Source organism: Sylvia atricapilla, chromosome 1, assembly GCF_009819655.1.
Source record: "Sylvia atricapilla isolate bSylAtr1 chromosome 1, bSylAtr1.pri, whole genome shotgun sequence".
NCBI lineage: Eukaryota > Metazoa > Chordata > Aves > Passeriformes > Sylviidae > Sylvia > Sylvia atricapilla.
In genome coordinates, this window is record NC_089140.1 from 58,579,522 (window position 1) to 58,599,293 (window position 19,772).

The 19,772-nt window shown below is 37.9% G+C and overlaps 1 protein-coding gene across 1 annotated transcript in view; it reads right to left on the reverse strand.

Moving 5' to 3' along the window:
* The window catches only part of CTDP1 (CTD phosphatase subunit 1), a 125,727-nt gene that overhangs the window by 36,857 nt on the left and 69,098 nt on the right, over positions 1-19,772 (reverse strand). The window contains 1 exon segment of the mRNA XM_066323648.1: positions 17,988-18,153. Coding sequence (XP_066179745.1) covers positions 17,988-18,153 — 166 coding nt within the window.

Consider the following 19,772-nt stretch of genomic DNA (forward strand, 5'->3'; position numbering starts at 1 on the left):
ACTGTTATCAAACTGCACACAGAAATACTAGCAGCTCCGAGTAATAACCTTCCAATTTCAGGATGAAAAGCAATTACATGAGAAGAAAAAGCCTTGGCTTGTTGCTGAGCATAGCTGCTATGCTCAAATTCGGAAACCAGCAATTTAAAAACACCATGTGGAAGTTACAAGGAGCCCTACCGCAATTCCCTGGAGACTGCACTGGGACCCTGATGGGAAATGAAGTGGCAGGGCAGCTCCAAAAGCTGGAGCTCCCAATGCTGCTGACAGGACTGGCTACAATGCTGTCACAACTTTTAATTGCAGCCCTGGGCAGTAAACTGTGCTCCTAAAAGGCAGATCTGAAGGGAAAAAACTAAAACCCACTGCCTCTGATAATGTGACCACTTAACCTCTGCAAATGAAAAGGTAAGGTAACTGCAACTACAGCTGCACTATTCACTAGATTAGGGCTTTACTACTGGAGTTAATACTTCAACTTGAATGAAATAAAATGTCACTTAGAGATTGCATTGCAATATTGTTATTAAAAAGCAACATTAATAACAAACCTGTATCCATGCTTACAATTGAAAGGGACTGATTCTTCAAAGAACGCCATTTAAAACTGTTAATTTCCCACCTGGACAGCAATGTCTAGATTTGAGTGGAAACCTTGTAAACTTTCTTAAGATGCCTAGAACAAAGACATGAATCTGCTAAAAAAACCCACAAGGTGCAATCCTTCCTTAATAATTAGGGTACCTCAAGTGCTGACTTAAGGATCCCAAAGTCCTTCTAAAACATAAATTTCATTATGGAACAAGGGGGAATGGTTTTCACGTGAAAGAGGACAGATTTAGATTAGATATTAGGAGGGACTCTTCCCTGTGAGGATGGTGAATCACTGGAACAGTCTAAAGAAGCTGTGGACGCCATATCCCTGGAAGTGTTCAATGCCAGGCTGGATGGGGCTTAGCATAACCTGACCTAGTAGAGAGTGTTCCTGGCAGGGAATTTGGAATAAGATGATCTAAGTGCCATGGCAGGGGGGCTGGAACAAGATGACTTAAGTTCCTTCCAATCCAAACCATTATAGGATTCTCTGATTATTAGTATAATGAAAATTGCTTTCACTTGGTAACACTTCACTGGTGTTGCAAAGAGTAAAAAGCCTATTCTTAACTACTAATTTGTGAAATTTAAATTAAATTCACATGGACTAGAAGTTACTGATCTTAATATTCACAACAATTTTTTAATTCAAAGACTCTAAAGAGAAGATGTCTCAAGGCATATAATACAGTCATTTCTCTCAAGCTTTCCTGAGTCAGAGACATCAATGGAGCCTGGAAGCTATGGCTTTTTCTGATTAAAAAGCCATCCATAACTCTAATCTTCCTTTCCTTTATTCTGTTTTCAAAAGAAATCCTCTGCCAAAAGATCATTAAATTGCAATAGGCCTGTAAATCTTCCTTGTAATTTTTTTCAAAGGGTGAAGTCTAAGATAAAAAGAACATAACCACAATACCTGTGGCTAGAATATAGTTCACCTATCCAGGAGGACAGACTTGATGGGAACCACCTGAAAACAGGAACAGCATTTTAACTCCACCTTCCCTGCCCATCGGCTTAGGGCTGGGATGGAGAGGAGAGACAGCCTGAGCCCACTGAAGGCAGCAAGCATGGAGCCCTCTGCTCCTTTGGTTGCAGCATTTCTAAAGCAATGACACCCTAGCAATACATGAGAGCTCTGAGGCTGCTAATTGCAATGATTCTTCAAATTAGATTGCTGAAAATACCCATGCCAAAATTCCAGAAAAGGCTCCAACAATGTAAGTTAAGGGCCAGTGAATAAGAACATGATCTACAGCTACCCTTCAGAGAAAGAATGTTTTTAGTCTGTTACTGACCATTATTTATAAAAAGTTCTTTACCTTAGGTAAGGTAAAACAAAAGTAGCTGGATGAGGTTTGTCCTGAGGTTCTTTGCAGGGAAGCAATCCTCTGCTGACACAGGGAACAGAACACTGCCACCTCAGCAGCAAATGACTTTTAAGGTCACTCTCAAAGCTATACGCAACTGGAGCTTGCACCACGACCTTACTGCACAGAGAAGAGTCTACTTAGTTTGACATCACGTATCTTTTTTCAAATATAGAAAAGTCTAATAATTTTTAACTTAGCTTTGTTCTTAATTTTTTTTTCTGTATATGAAAACGTTTCATTTCACATTTTTCCTCAATGAACTGGAAAGCTTTTACATGTTTACTCCTACCAGTCAAATGTTTAGGTACAGTTAACTGAGGAGCAAGATATTACCACCCATGTCTTCAAAAAAGCTAGCAAGTATTTCAGCAAGATTTTGAGAGGTGATATTAGGGCATAATACATGCGAACAATTAAGCTTTCCTACAATAGACACAGTCTGTATTAAGAGATTTGGGCTGAATTTACATCACTTTGAAACAAAAAAATTTCTCAGACAAAGATGTCACTGGAAGGACAAGTTGTCTGAATTAGGTTAAGCTGTCCCTCAATACATAAAATTTAAGAGAGAATGTGTGATGTAAGTCAATCCCATTTCTTCTGAGTAACCTCAGAAGAACCTGTCTTTCACATTCTGTTTTATTTGGTTTCTTTTCTTTAGCATTAGACTGCTTTTTTCTCCTTTCAAACTTTTCACTCAATTTTTAGAGTCACACAATGCATTTATGCAAGTGTCCAGTATCCCTTTGTCTCAGACAGTTTAAATGCAGATTTCACTGTTCTCTACTACCATTACATCAAACATCACAGATGACCAGTCTTGTTCATGATTAAACAGAAGAAACACTCTTCCTCTATTTAAATCTCCATTTAAAACTACCTTTGCCCAATCTTGATTTTGATAAAGGCATGCTTCAGGTTAGAATATCAAATCTGGCAGTATTATGACTAGCAGTATTACAATCTACTTTGGTAGACTGAGAAACAGTTGCTCTAAACAGTTTAAGGAATTTTACCAAACCTTAGATAAAGCTTTTATTAGATTTCTTTCACATATAATTAATTTAGAGATTGACTTGTATGTCCTGGATGACTACATGTAAATTAAAATGCATCCTGCTTAAACTAAACCTGGTCAGAAAAAGCCATACATCTATATAATCAGTCATGAACTAGGCACGTTCTTCAGTACCAGTTCCCCTACTGAAAAATCACAGGATTTGACTAGCAAACATGCTTAATACTTGCAAACTTGAAGGAAATGGAAACCCTTTGAGTGCTCAGCATTTCTACTATGCAAAATATTAATCTTGCTTTTTCTATCTCAATTAGCCCATCCTTTATGAGAAAAACACCTTATGCGACATCTGAGAGTCTGTTAGTCTGTAAAAACCTAGAATAACAGAATAATTTAAGTTGGAAGGGACTTCTCATGGTCATCCTGCCCAGCTCCTTGCTTGAAGTCAGACCAGTTCTATGAAGTTACTCCAGGCTTTGTACAAGAGCATTTAAAATATCTTCACATATGGAGATCTAGGACCACTCCTGGAAACCTCTTCCAAAGTTTGATTACCCTTGAGGTAAGAAGGTTTTTCATTAAATAGAGTCAAAGTAATCCTTGCTGTAATTCTTGTCTGCTGTCTCCTGCCTCATCACCATACATCTTTGGGAATTGTCCATCTCTGCCTTTTTTAAACTCTCATGCTGTTGTTGCCAGCTGCTGAACTCTCGTCACCATCATTAAATGAATTGCTATGAGTTTAAGTGGGCACATACTTTTTAAAGAAAACATGTCAGTTTGGATCTTGGGGGAGCTTCAGGTAAGAGGTTTAATGCAGCATGCCTTTTTCTACTAGGACAGGCAATTAGCCATTAAACCTTAAGCATTCATTTCTGATCTTTGAAGCGCTGATATTTAAATAATAATGGAAATAAAACTACTAAAGGGCATGCTGGAGTTCAGCTTTATTTTTATAAATTCAAAACTCATAATTTCTTTTTTCTCAGAGAGCCAGAGTAGGAACACTGAAATTACAGGACAAAAACTGAACACCAAAAAGGCAAATGAATTTAGATTTATCCAAAGATTTTTCCCCTCCCCTGTGTAACACTACCAATCACCAAGGAGGAATATGAGTGAATACACCTACAATAAATAGGTAGTACATTTAAATTTAACCACATGGTTTCCTGGTCTTGCAAGAGGAGCAAAAGCAAGAAGGCAGAAGGAACTGACACTTCAAGTGTCCTGCTGCAGAGTGATGCAACAAAACTATTTCCTCGCTCGTTGTGTGACGACATCTCAGAGATAGCAGCAGTTTAGTGACCTTCAACTGCCTTTTAAGCTGCATTACTGCTTAGCTACACCACTTCCCTGCCATTTTATGTCTACACTAACACACAAACAGTAACAGTACACCACAGCAGGAATAAGCAGCTGCAAAGACACGTTGGAGAAGTATCTCTATTAAATGTGTAGTCACAACCTGAGTAGTGGAAGACTGCAACAGACCAATGGCTTGGAAAAGTTATGCTAAAAGTATTACCATATGCTCTTTTGTGGCCAATACAGAATTTCAGAATCTGAAGAACCAAACCATGCACTACTACCGCAGCCTATTGGTACTATCAGCAAATTCTCTTCTGAAGAGTACAATTTGTGTGACTGGGCTATCTTTCAAGTATACCTCTACCTGCAAGTCTTAAAAAATGAAACAAACAAACAAACAAACAAACAAACCAACCAACGACAGAACAGAAACTCAAGCTGCATGTTAAAGTTCAAGTGCCTCAAATTACTAAGTGTCCTGATTTCACTTCAGGCAAACCTTCACCTTAAAGAAATGAGGCAGTGAGTGAGTCCTCAGGTGATAGCCTGTTGCACTCAAATTCTGTTAAGTCTTTTTGTAGAAATAAACACTATCTAAATATCCAGAGACTAGAATACCTAGAGAGTCTATTGATACTACACAAACAGAATACTAATACATAAACTCCTGGAGGGAAGAGAAGAACAAGGAGAAAATTCTTAGAAAAATACATCTTTGGTGCTCTTTAATTCACAGAAACTATCAAGCATGCAAGATGAACAAAGACTAATGTCACTGTAGTCTTTTCCCAGCTAACAAAAAAGGCCTGGTAAAGACTAGAAGTATCCAAACCTGTTCCCTTTTAGTTTAACACAGGTGGACATTTCAGGGATTTCAGCTCACTGCATATACATGTGTTGCTACAGCTCTTATCTTGCAAAACTTTATAGAAACAGGTTAAAAAAGCTGTAGCAGCCTACAGCTGTACTGCTCACCTGTTTTAAAACAAGACAGTATCACACTTTTTATTCTCAAAGCTACCCTTCCTCTAAAGCAGAAAGTATGCTTTGCTGATACACAGCAAAGAACAGCTCTGTCTTACAATATTGCAAGACTCTAAGAACTGTCAGTCTGGCTATTAACTGAAGCACAGTTTTGCCAGAAGTTGTCACAACTTTCTTCTTATTCCTAGAGATTTAGCAAGAGACATGCACAATTTAAATTTCTTTAAAAATAATTAATCTAATTTACTAATGAAAGAACACTTGCACAAGTTGTTCAAATACTGTCACAAAATACCACTGACATACTAGGTTAGAAATCATAACATTCTGTTAAAAATGACATATGGCAATTTAAGAGGGCACAGAGCCTAGGCTCTGAGTGATCTTTTCTGCCAAGAAAAGACATCAGTAGGAAGCTGCTAATGAAGTGCAGAGGGCAGCATGATAACAGTATGTTACTATCAAGGAATTATACAATTTCCAAGCTCCTAACCTGGTTTTATACTATTTAGGTTATATAAAGACACAGAAATTTGTGTAAAAATAATTTAGCACAAAAAGTACTTAGTCTACTTGTACTGTTGCTTCTAATCAGTACCTCAGAGCAAGCCTTTTTTGGACATAAATTTCATTTCCCACTATTTTTTGAACATCAAAATACCATCAAGTAACCTCCTGACAGTATCCGCTCTCATGTAGTTTCACTTAAAAACACAAAAGAATCTATGGATGCTGAACACATCTAACTGCAGTGCTCCCCTCCATGAGCATTTCGTAGAGGACAGCATACTGATGGCCCAAACCTAATAAGCAATGGGATTCATAGGCAGCTAGCTAGGATGAAGTGTCATCTACTGCTAGAACTCATTCACACTGTGGCTCAGCTGATAAGTTTCTTTCTGATGCAGCGAGGCAGCTCTGAAGGGATATGGACAGGTTTACTCATCAATGCAGCTTGATGACTGCCCAAATGATTTTTAAAAGAGAATGGGACAGTTCTCAACATATACTCACTATTTTATCTGGAAATACCTGCTGAACTGGTGGATGGAGTTTAAAATAGCATTTTTTTTTCCTACTATGAGACGTGATCTAGGTTTTTACAGTCTGCATTTCTGAACAGAAAATCTCAGCTTTTATGAAAGAAGTACTAGGACACTAATCTGCATATTCTTTCAAGTCATCCCTAAAGGCTAATAGGTTGATAGTGTAGCAACCTGCAAGTACAGTTAGCACATTATCCTTGAAAACTACTGAGAAGCATTCAGGGCTTAACTCATTTGGTTATTCCATCTCAATGAGAAAACCAAGAGTGGGAGGAAACTTGATTTGAACTAATCTCCAAACACTTCAATCTGAATTACAGATTATTTAAACTACCTTTAAGGCTCTAATGTGTTTCAGCACAGAGGCAAACACTAAACTTCTGAAATGCTGCAACCAGAAATGCAGTCTCTTATTGCACAGTCATGATCAGAAAATGTTGTAGAACAGCCATAATCATGGACTTCAGAAGATATAAGAACCCAAGCAATCCTCACCCTAAAAAGAAGATACATAAAAGCATAGGAAGAGTTCCTGACACAATGTGCACATCATCCTCCCATTTTTTGCATCTCAACTTTCAAAGCTTTCTCTCAATGAGTCCTTGTTATCACATGTTTCAACAAGATTCTCTCTTACCATGTTGCTGGGTTTCACCATCCCAAGGTCAACTGAAAGCATACCTTTTACTTAGAGAGACTGAATATTCATCACTACATACATAATTCAGAGAAAAAGAAGGGATTTTTTTTCCTTTTCAGAGATTGAACTCCTTTGCTTCTTCTTCAGCAGGATATAAAGTTGTTCAGAAGTCACAGTCTAAGTGAAATTGCAAATATTATGGTGAAAACAAAAGATGGGCAAAAAAGCTGTATCTGTATGCACAAGCTTTCTGCAGTTATCACTGCTGCAAAGGAACTCAAACTGTTGCTTTGCAGAGCAACCGGGATACAGCAGGGCTTACTAGCTCAAAACCACTGCTATGCTGTGTTCAATATAGATTTATTCACCCATACTATGAACAAACCCACCCCTAAGACAAGTAAGCCAACTTGGATCTGCCTTGACATGTTAATTTTAACTTAGCATTGGCAGATATCAGCTGGTTTCATGAAGCATTATTTGTCAGTGAGCTTCCCTCTTCATCTTAAATAAGCCTGATTAGTTTTGAAATGGTTTCTGCCGAACTGAGCAATGCGTTCGCTTGACTCTGTACGGACAAGCACGTAGCTTTTAAGTGAAGTAGTGCTGAAATATGAGCACTGTGTGTGTGGAAGCATCCTGCAGAGCTAGCCTACTCAATAGCCAGAATGAGGCATGGAGTAAGTTAAAGAAAAAGAAAAGAAGCAATCCACAACACAGTGAAAGATAAGCCTAGCAGCTGAAGAGTTGCCTGTTTCTACAACAAGCTCAATATCAAGGTGATTGAATACCATGCAGGTTCTGATATGATCTCTGTATCATGGTATGACAACTATATCCAGTCCTCAATACCTCTGGGATGAAGCAAGTTTGATGTTGGAGCATTGAAATATCTGGGATAGGCAGCTGTCTGTGTTAATCTCAGAGAAAGCAGTATCATCATATTTGCTACAAGGAGTGACAGGGAATATTGTCCAGAGCTGACTGTGACCCCTGGCAACTAGAAAGTGCAAGCCCATATACAAATCTTGTAACAATACAGAGTAACAAGGTATTCTCTCAAAATCTAAAATTAATGCCACTACTATAGACATGAAAAAGTTACTGCAGCACAGCCATTCGGGTAATTATGAATTTTGAAACTCATCGCTGCAGAGAATTTTGTACATCAGTAGGGGGCTCTAATTCTGTACTTTTTCCTAATCTCTCTTGAAGTTGTACATGGAATGGAAATAGTGGTGCTGACACAGGAGCTAGAACACTTGGAGCTGAAGGGCTATCAAACAGAGTGGCTGTATTCGGTCTGCCTGAAGCTGGCACCTGAAAGAACAAAGACTATCAAAGCAGAGATATTTTCCCTTGAAAATATCTCTGAAGCAAGCAATTGCAACTATGCATAAGTTAAATTTAACAGTAAGTCACCTTATGGTAATGGATCACGATCAGCTGATTACAAACTAAACTGTCCTTCAATGCTGTATGTAGAAATAACCCAGCCTTTGTGCCATCAGAACGGACTTGTATTTTTATCGCACCAGAATTCCAACCACAAATTAAGTTTGCTAGCAGACTAGCATTATACAAATGTTTGCAAAGATTCTCCACAGTACTTAACACACATTATGCTATATGGCATATCTATATTTCTTTGTATGCTGAAATACAAGTATCAGAAGGTCTTGATAAAACAAACAAGTTATGAAAAACCGGTTCAGACTTAGACTGGGACTTGAGCAGACACCTTTAAATATCACTTATGGAGAGCAACAGCTCAAATTTAAATGTAAATACATGTTAGACTCGTGATGAGGCTCAATCAGGCCCTGTATGCAGCTGCTCAAAATTATGTTAGAGATCAGCTTACAAATTGTTTAACACGGCTCACGCAACTCATTTTTAACTGTGGCCAATTAGTGTTGACAGGCTAGCTGCATTTCATTTAGCATATGGAAGCAGACATACATGTTAAAATAAGGTTATTGAACTCTATTTAAAGAACTTTTGCCCCATTTTGTTAAGTAAACAAACAGCTGAAAAAGGCTTTCAGCTTTTCTTTATTAAGGCCAGATAGAGACATAAGGTACTACCAGAGTTGGATGAAAAACCTTCACAGAATGTATGGAAAAGCCTTCTTCCCTATAGAATAACCAACACCTTGTATATACATTCTAGAGGTGGAAGCTTTATTATAATTATTTGCATAATAATTTTTACTCTATGCTTAAAGAATGATAGGAACATGAAAAAAAAAACTACTCTCATAAACACCCAAGCTTACAATGAAACAATTTTGTGAACACCTTTGGGAGAATGGCAGAGGATCTGAATCAACTGTTGACTGAACCAGGAAAGTATGAAGACTATTTAAGATGGTAGAAGCATCTTTCCTGTCAAGTAAATCAGACCAATCTTGGACTAACTAAGTTTTGCCTGGATTTCCCTGTTTTTCTATTGACAACCATTCAATCTGATTACTTTGAGTTTTATCAGATTCCTCAGAAAGAAATTAGTGCTGAAGCAAGCATGGTTACTTCTTTAGCCGATGTCCACTTGGTGCAGCCCATTACTAATATCTATTGTAGCACAAGTATTTGTACTTAGCTTATGAATAAAGTAGGCATAACAGAAGTGAAATCTCAATAAAAAAGGAAACAGCCTGAAGTCATGTCAACTGAGGTTTGGGTTGGATATTAGAAAAAGGTTCTTCACCCAGAGGGTGGTTGGCCACTGGAACAGTCTCCCCAGGGAAGTGGTAACAGCACTAAGCCTGACAGAACTCAAGGAGCTTTTGGACAACATTCTTGAGTACATGCTGTGACTCTTGGGGATGGTCCTGTGCAGGGCCAGGACTTGGACTCAATGATCTTTGTGGGTCCTTCCCACTCAGCTTATTCTGTGAGTATGTGAAACGTTTTATTTTCTTCTTAACAGTCTAATCAGCCAAGAACTTGATTGATCATGTTCATTTTGCTCAAAAATCTTGTATCATATTTTAATTAACAACTTGTCATGACTGCCATTAAACTAATTCTTACATATATAGGTAGTCTCCATTTTTAACTACAAAATGCAGATATTTATACCATGTGTCATCTGAATGCCAAAAGGTTAGAGTATGCTTTTCATATTTCCTCATGACATACAAATTAAAAAAAAAACAAACCTTCTAAAATGAAAATAAGACATTCAAGTACACTGAAAAACCATGTTTAAACAGTATTTTCTAAGAAACTTGTGCAGAAAAACAGAAGTGATTCACAATTGATTGCCTACTTAAGATAATATCAACTTCAAAAAAAATCCTTTTCCTATTTTGGTAATGAGTTGTCTCCTTGTAAAACATGGTATTACATAAAAAAGCCTCTTTCCAAACACTTCTAAAAAGTGCTAAGCAGGCTTGAACCATGATGCCCTCTTAAACAAACTAGTAGACAATCAGCTCTCTGCAATTAGCACAAACTGATGTCTGTAGAGAAATATCAGACAAAAAAAAATTGGCAAATGTATGTTTCACGTTTTGATAACCAATTTGAATCTCACTAGTCTTATCTACACTATATGTATTTTGGTGTTCTTTCTGTTAGGGGAATAACAATCAGAGTGTCAACATTTCCAGTCAGGATGATTTAAAATTTAAGCATGACCAATACTGATTTTTTTAAAAAAAAACCACATTTATGTCTTCTGAAACTAAAAAACAAAAGAGGAATGCCTAGCTGCTTTTTAGCGTAGTTTCCACTTTCAGGCAGAAAATGAATTCTTCAAAGCAAAACAAACAATGGCAGAAGCAAACTACTGATGGCCAGCTTCTTTTAAATGCTCATCTTTCTTCTCTACAATGCACTGTACCAGTATCTTAATTCTGATTCCCACTGCCAAACTATTAGACATAGTATTGGAAAACTTTATTCAGACTTCTCTACTAATCAGATAAGATATGAGTGAAATAATTGCTTTAACATTATAATACATTAATGCTCAATTACATCTGTATTATTTAACCATATTAGAGAAGCGTGAATGTCAAAATTGTAAAACAGGGGAGAAGCAGTATATATATTTTCCTTCATATACAACTGCTTTAAGCTATGTTCTTTAAAAAACTACATTACATTTCTTGGTGCATCAACCAGCCATTGCTTGTTTGTGAAGACAAGCCAGCAACCTGATTCCTAGCATTGCACCTTCACCATTTCTCTCCAGAAAACTCATCTCCCAGGGAAAGAAAGCAAGCAGCACATGTAGTCTTGCTGGGTTAAGCCATTCAGTAATAAATACTCCACAGTGAAAACAAAAAGCTGTGCAGAGCATGCGGGCCAGAGGGGCTGTGAGAGTCAGCAAGTGAAGGAAGGTGGCAATAGGGCTCCTCAGTAAGGAAACAGCACCAGAAAGCACCAATGGACTGAGATGAGCCAATCTGAGTCTCCTCAGGTCTGCTTATACCAGAAGATGCTTTGCAAATCCTTTTCATAACAGTCTCTTAGTGTCTCGATGAAGAGCAGCACGCCAGCCTCTCTTACTCCGCAGTATGTGTACTTTCACACTAATAGTTACTTCAAATTGTTTTTACAAGTCCAGTTTGAAAACTGTCTGACAACTGCAAAGCAGGACTTCATCACTTCCAAGGGGCTTGGATGACAATCGCTAGCAACAGAAAGTCTACACACAGGCTTATTCTTTTTACTTCAAAACAAGGTACAATTTATAAGAAGCTAACCAAATTTAGCATCTGTACAATTTATGACACAGTACATGCTGAGGTGTCAAACAAGAAAATTTGTATGAGAAATGTAGTTGTGGAAATTCAAAGAATTAATGTTAATGTGCAAGATAATTGTCCAAGGGAGCCCAGGCAGCTATTATTTTCTCTAGAGACCACATCCTCCACATTAAATTAGTACTTTTTAACTAACCAAGAGCTAACCACTTACTGCGATAATAGTTTTCAACAATTTGAAGGAGAAAAACACTCTCTCCTAATTCACTGCATGGTACAGTCACTAACTTGAAATAAAAAACAGAAATTAAGGGATACATTTACTTAGATAAAAGCAAAATGCAGATTGACAAAATGTAAGAACATAAGTGGCCTTATATAAGAACAGAATGTTGCAATTTCAGTCTTTGCATGTGGCATATAAATTATGACTTAAAGGAAAAGAAGGCACAGAATACGTCCCAAATCAACAGAATAGTTGATGCAAAAGTAGCTCATCAGGCAATTCCCACTAAAGAAAAATCTTTATACTTAAATGCACTCGTGCACAGAACATACCTTTGCAATGTGGTCACTTTGCAGCTGCTGACCACATATCCCAAGCAGATGGTAGGAATCTCTGCAGCTCCACTAACTTAAGTGAGAGATGGGAAAGCTAGAGGTCGAACTGGTATCAGATTCACTCCCTCTCTTCCCCTGTCCCAAGTCCCAAACTGAAGGAATTCAAACCAGCAAAATACTTTACCTTAGATGGCAGAGATGATGACACTTGACAAGACACAGATGCTACGCTCAAACTGCGACCAAACCACAGTAACAAACACAAAAGCCTAAGCATCATACAGCTAGTAAACTGTGCACAGCTGTTCCAGGATGTCACTAATCCTGGGCCATCCTGGAGGAAAAGGTACTGCAAAACAAACAGAAATCTTTCTGCCTTACTGAACTTGTTCAATCTTACTGCCTTACGGGAAGTTCCTTTTCAACTTCCTTCCCATGGCTGAAATCCATACTGGCATCTGTCAAGGACTGGTCCTGAAAGTACTGACACATATGAGGACCTGAGGACCTATGGTTGTCTGCCTTCTACTGTTACCATGGATGTAGAAGCAGCTGAGATATGAGCAACTGAGAGCAGGATCTTGACCTCAGTTCAGGGTAATTTCTTTTTCCTTTATTACTGACATTTTATAAAAGCAAGCATGTTAGATTCTTCCTATGGATTTCTACTATTTACATGGACTGATGAATTAAAAAGCACCTGAAAAGTAACATAAGGAAACTGTACTGACAGCCATGGCTCTAAAAGGAACAGATGAGAATAATTTGAAGCCAAAAGGAAGAGAGGAATGCAAACTCTTGACCTTGTTTACTTATTTCACGGTCAAGTCATTTATCATAGACGCCATTTATCACAAGAATGTCAACCTAATTATGAAAGGGACACTTATCAAAAGAGGAAAAAACTTTAAGATTATATAAAGCTGACTCAAATTTTAAAAGAAGCTAGCAGAATGCAAGAGGCTAAAAAAATCACCTTTTGTGTCTGCAACAAATACCCATGAAGACAGAATGCATTTTACAGAAAAGCAAAGTCAAGGTCCATCAGGAAGCAGTTAGTATGTAAAAATCAAATAGCTTATTTATAACACATAGGACACAACACAGCTAGGATTAGATCAACCTAACTAAGTAACTGTGCATGATACTATCTCAGTTGTAAGGTTCTCTCCAAATATAATTTAGGAACACAATTTTAGAAGAAAATGATCCCTAATAAAAAGGAACTAGCAATCAGTTCTGAAGAAATAGGTTCACAAGATGATCACAAGATGAGTAACCTCTGGGAATTAGAGCTACATGGCATCCTATACTGAGATAATCAGTTATGAATGGAAAGACATGTGTACATCTTCACGTGGTTTGCATGTCATCCCCTTCTTTTGAGCAACTTGCTTTAATTAATAGATCTTATTTCTGGAAATAAGTAACAGTCATTTGAAGCCTGGATTCCACTTTCTGTTTTTTCTCAAGTAAACTACAGCAGATCCACACAACACTGTAGGGACTGGTAGGTCAGGAACTTCCACCTATCCCTGGCAAAGGATGACAGTGCCATACAGTCCCATCCCAAGCATGTAACAAAGGCTCCTGCAGGTGAGGAAGTCCATTCCTGCTGACATGGGGAACAAGAAGAGATGCAGACAGCCCAGTTTCTTCTCCCTACAGGACAGGCTTCTGCATCAGTTACTTTCCAACACAGACACTGAAAGCAAAAGTAGATCACTTCCCTACATAGGGAATAAAATACATAGAATAAATCCAGAGAAGACAAAAGTCATCCTGGAACAGCTATTAGGGACAATAGGTTTCTAGTTATTGACTGCATTTAATTGATTGGAAACCATTCCTTTAAAGACTTCTCTTTAGTGATGATTACAGCATACTAGATACAAGTCTATATAAATAGCATTTTTATGGAATGATCTTTTGCACGTTATGTGGCAAATAACCAGTTATTTAAAAGTAAAAAATTACCCAGTCCTTCCTGCAAAAATTACTATAAACAAGCTAATTTGACTGGAAGCATTTAATTCTGCTGCCCCTTACCATCCCATAATGGAGACAAACAGCAGTAATCAGCTGGAAAGCACCTGTGTCAGGCTAGTACAGAAAAAGGGGAAAACATTCTCCTGACTGTGACGCAATAGCACCAGGATGCTGCATATTTCCCAAGTAGGGATATATTCCTTATGCACTTACTCCTACTTGGCAATTGTCCTTTGAATGGCAATTCTATTACCCTGAATGCTCTTGTGCTTTCTCTTTTCTAAAATTCTAACAGTTCATCATGTCAGAGGGAAAGGAAGCTACCATTGGATTCAATCTCCCAGACCTTTGGCATTGAAAAAGATACAAAACGCTAAGTGACCTTAAACTGCAACCCAACAGCTGAAATGCTATTTGTTTCCTTTGATTTACTTGGTATGCACAGTACAACTACAACTAAAAAAAATAAGAGAAGATAAAAAAATCTACAGAAGATCAAATTTTAAGTGAGATGATTATCCACAGTTGCTCTTCCCAAGAGCTACCGCTTTTTTACTAGGAAAAGCGACAAACAGTTTCAAATAGGTTAAGGAAGGAAAGGAGTTAATTTGGGAGTACATCATAATTAAATTCTCTTAATCAGCTTCCATTTTGATACTTCTAACAAAACTCTCCCACATATAAACTACATGCAAATTCTGTATTACCTGGGGCTGTGTGGCCTTTCACAGATTTTTGCAAAGAAAAAGCAAGATTTTCTTTAGATGTTAACTGCTATAGTTATTTATTGCTAGTTATACCCATAGAAACAGTGTATATTAATGCTTGCATCTCCTATCTAATTTCACTGAAAAAAATCCCAGGGCCTAAATCTAAAAGGCTCCTTTTGATCTTATCTGAATTTGTGAGGGAATTCAGTAGAAATACTGAGAATGCAGTTTTAAAGCTTTAAATGCAGTTCTGCCTTCACTCTTATTTCCAGCTCTTCCCACCTTCTGCCTGCTCCTGGCACTAGCACTCATGCAGCAGCAATGGTGGGTTATTTCAGGAAGCTGGAAATTATGAAGATTAATCTGCAAATGATCTTTTTTGTCCCAACCAGCTCCCTGAGCTGACTTGCCATAGGATCCCATGATTACCAACAGCGGCTTAGGGCAGAGACAGAGCAGTTGAGCCTGGACTGGCTTACACTGCAGCAAAGTCCCACTGGAACTTGCCTTCTCTCTATTTGGACCATATCCTCTTAACCCAAACAGCTTCAGCATGAGCACCTGAGAAGCAGAGGAAGAAACCACTGCTGTGACTGGAAGCAATTCCCTTACTCTGCCCAGGTAGTCTGCATCAGCTGCAGTTCTTGTGGCTGCCATAGCCGCCTGAATGCATAAAAACTAAGCAAAAGCATTTTTGTGGCAAAAGCATAAATTTCACAACTCTCAGTGACAATCTGATTCAGAAAGGTCCTTACCCTGTAACATGTTTTGGTAAAGAATCAGAATGGGGGCAAACACGTTTCTCTGGAACTTAAAGTATGACCAAAGTGAACTGAGTCCCAACTAGCAAGGCTCATCCAGATTATTTTCACTTTATTTGACAATGTTCCTGAGAGCAGACTCTGTGTACACTCCACTAAGATTTTATATTTTATAGACTGCGTTACCACACGTCATCTCTGTTTCCTAAGTGTACTCCCACACAATGCCATAAAATCCTGCTTAATTACTTGTGTTACATTTCTTCCACACGAACACAACATGTTTATTAAAGTGATGCTAGCAAGTTTTCCTTGCCTGTCTTTTATAGTCAGATTCCAGGAGACAATGACCTGCTGGCAGTACCATGTACAGTTCAATCTCCCTCATATGCCCTGTGTGCACCTTCTTCCATGTCTCAGTGCTAATATTTAATCCTTGAAAAAAATCATATTGGAAAGCTGAAATACCAGAAAAAGCCCACCCTGCTTCTGCACCAATCGAACCCCAAACATACCCTCCCCCCCCGCCCCCCCACAACTGATTCAGCTACCCAAAGAACAGAGACTTGGTGTAAGGGAAAACTTTTGATAGCAACTTTTCCCTCAAATCATACTCCTGGAATCAAAGCTAAGCCAACTATGAAAAAGAGTCACTGGAATTTGGGCTTCATTTTTTCTGAAATTCATGTAGTCTAGTTTCCAAGCACAATATGCTGTTTAATCAAAAGCATAATTTAAAAACAAATCATTGTAATTTAAGATGTTTATAATTGTAGGAGAAGTAGAAAAACCTAATTTCTTTAGTCATAGATGTAGCAGCAGAGAGCAATCAATCACAAAGAAACGGTGCCAGAAGATTCAGACTTTTTACAAGGTTCCTAAATAGTATCTTTAAAAAAAAGAACAATAAATACTTTATGCAGTGAGTCTGAAAAACATGCACACTTCCTTCTGACTCAGTGCACACACTGCATCAGCAACTCATTATTATTTTTTCAAAAGCCAAATGATTAGAAGTTAGTATATAAAATCATAAAGGCGACCCATAATATCAATCGTCTTCAAGTACCTCTGATGATATAGATGGAAGCCACAGATGGATTCAGGGACTGGTATCATGACTAGAAGAAATACTATTTCTGGGAAAGTTTGAGATCAAATGGGCAAAATACTTCAGAACAAAAAGCAAAAGAAATCAAAAGCTGTCAACTCCAAGAGTTACCAGATAAGTCACCTGAAATTCAATGGAGATCATCACAGCAGCTGGAAGTTACGGGACATTTCGCCAGAAGACCGGGTTAAAGTTCTTCCAAAAGTCCAACTAAAATTTACCCTGTATTGTATATATACAGTCTCTTTCCTTTTTTTGGTGAAATATGCAGTTCCCTTTTCACACTTTTATTACATTTTCTGAAGATAACTCAAAGCCTGTTATAGCTAGAACCTTGTAATGAACTTACTGCCAAGAACATGGCAAGTTATATGCTCCAGTCCCCACCCCAATAAACTATCTAAGCTTGAAGATGAATTCAAGCTCCAGGGTCACTAGATTTTATAGTCAAGTCACACAGAGGATAAATTCATGAAAACATGGTGCACAGAGATAGATAATTTTTCTTCTATGTATCATTTAATATTATGTAATATGGTGACTCATTTGAAAAAAGTGCATAGAATGGCAAGTGAAAAGTGAGCAGCTAGGGGTTCACAGTGAATTGCAAATAAAGTGCTTTTGTACAAAAGACATGCAGTTCACTCTGCAACAGAAAGCTCCCTTCACCTGCAAAACAATTATAACTATGACTTAACAACACTGCAATTTCACGTCTATGGATAACGAGGCCCCGTGCTCTCATTTGTCTCCCCAGTCTTCCACACAACTCTGTGCCTTTTGCATCTGCAGACCTCTCTTCTCCTATCCCACCACTGATTTCTGTCCAGATTATTTTGAGATTTACTGTAAAAAAAAAAAAAAGGCAAAGCAAAACAACTCTGAAGTGACACATGGCAAAGCTATCCACAGAGCAAATCTGATAACATGTTTAATGTGAAAAAACTATTCTTAAATGAAGTTCTACTTTAAAGGTCTACTTACACACCACAGTATTCTCTTCTGCTTGGCAGAACATAACCGCATTTTAGCCTGAGTCATACTTTTGTCTGCTGCGGCTTTTATTTAAAGTTACTGTAGTGGCATACAAGGTCAGTTCACATACATGCATAATTTAACAAAAGTTAGAACTTATGCCATGTTAGAAATCTGTCAGAATTATTTAAGCTCACCTCTTTATCCATACTCTCTAAATCTTCTTTACATAGAGTGTACAGGGGCATTGTTTCAGACATACTTGGCTGGCGTTTCCTCTTCGATGGACCAGGCTGCTCTTCATTTTCACTTGCTGGTAGGTCGTCTTCTTCAAACATCTGCTGTTGATGTGGCTGAACAACTCTGAAAAAAATCAGAGGTCCCACATAAGAAAGATTTACTTGCTTCAGAGCTACAAATGAAATTCTATAAACCATTTAAGACCGCCACATATGTATGACTTTGCTTAATAAAGCTCTGTATTCATCAACAGGTCAGTCAAGTCTCCTGATAAATGCTTTTATTTTCAGTCTGACAGCTAAAGTTTTTATTGTACCTTTGACAAGGCACTCAGTTTCCTGCCTTTGCATTGTTCTTTTAAGTAACCATCAAAACTTTCTTGTTGCCATGATCTTCAGTAGTTGCATGTGTTGCCCTTAGAATATATTAATATTCCTGCATGAGTGAAGTTTCTCCATCACTTGACAAATTTATTATTCCAGAAGCAATGCCTACATTCTAATGCATTCTTCCTGATCTATGCTAGGCTTTTGAGTCTCTAAGTATATTCTTCTATTTCTCAGCCTTACAGACGAGTTCTGCACGTAGAAAGAGCACTTCTGCAGTGTCAATTTTCAGACATTTCCCACATCCCTTGATAAGATGTAAAACAGTCAATATTTAGTTTTGGCTAGCGTATTGAAATATGGTAGCTTTTTATTTTAGTCTGCGTTTGACTACATTGTTAATTACAGTACTTACTTCAAACATGGAGATACAAAAAGGAATATCAGAATATCTTCATTAAAATGGATAGAATAATCATTGTTTCATGGGAATTGCTTTATCATAGTAATAAAAAAGATAGACTACATGTACAACAACAGCAGGAAACTTCTACCTTCCTTGGGTACATTTTTTCTGTGACTATTACTTAAGTACTGAAGACCTCTAGAAGCTAAAATTACTATATAATACAGATTAACTACCAGTAGTGGTCTGTCACATTAGCCTCCTGGAACAAATTACAGCAGCTCAGCACCACCCAGAATCCAATTCAAAGGTCATAAAGGTCATAAATGGGTCACAAAATATTTACATCAGCCATAAGACTGTGTATTTGGAGAACGACTACCAAAAGCAGGTATAAAAGCCACTGTATTTGAAATCACAAGCAGTTTCAAGCTGCAACCACCAGGTGAGAGACCATCAACCTGTTTCTGAGGGTGACTGACAGAAAAAGGGTACTCTGCAGACAAAAGTTTCTATGCAGAATGGCTAATTATCATCAAGCCAGGATTTAAAGAATCAGCTTTAGACCAACAGTCTCTCACAAAAAAAAGCCATTACTAACTTACGCAAATCCAGTCAGGCATAAGTAAGGTCCTACAAAATTATTTTGCCTTTTGTGAACTTGACAACTTCTAAAGGTTATCTAAATACCAAAGGTATTTTTACCTCAGTACTTAAATTCCAGAATGTATGAAATCTGAACGCCATACAAAACTGTCTATTTTGCTCATTTTGACAGCTCATATTTTGCAAATACACATCTATCTCTCTTCTCAGGTCCCATTGGATAGTTGCAGAGGATTCAAAATCTTGTTTTGAATGGCAGGCTGTGAGGGAAAAGAGCAGAGCCACCGCCTTTGCTACCCAGACCTGCACTATCTGCTGCAGAAGACCCCCAGAAGCACATCACAACTCAGGAGCGTGGCAGATGCCCCTTTGTAGTCTCTTATTCATGTACAGTGGAATTTCTT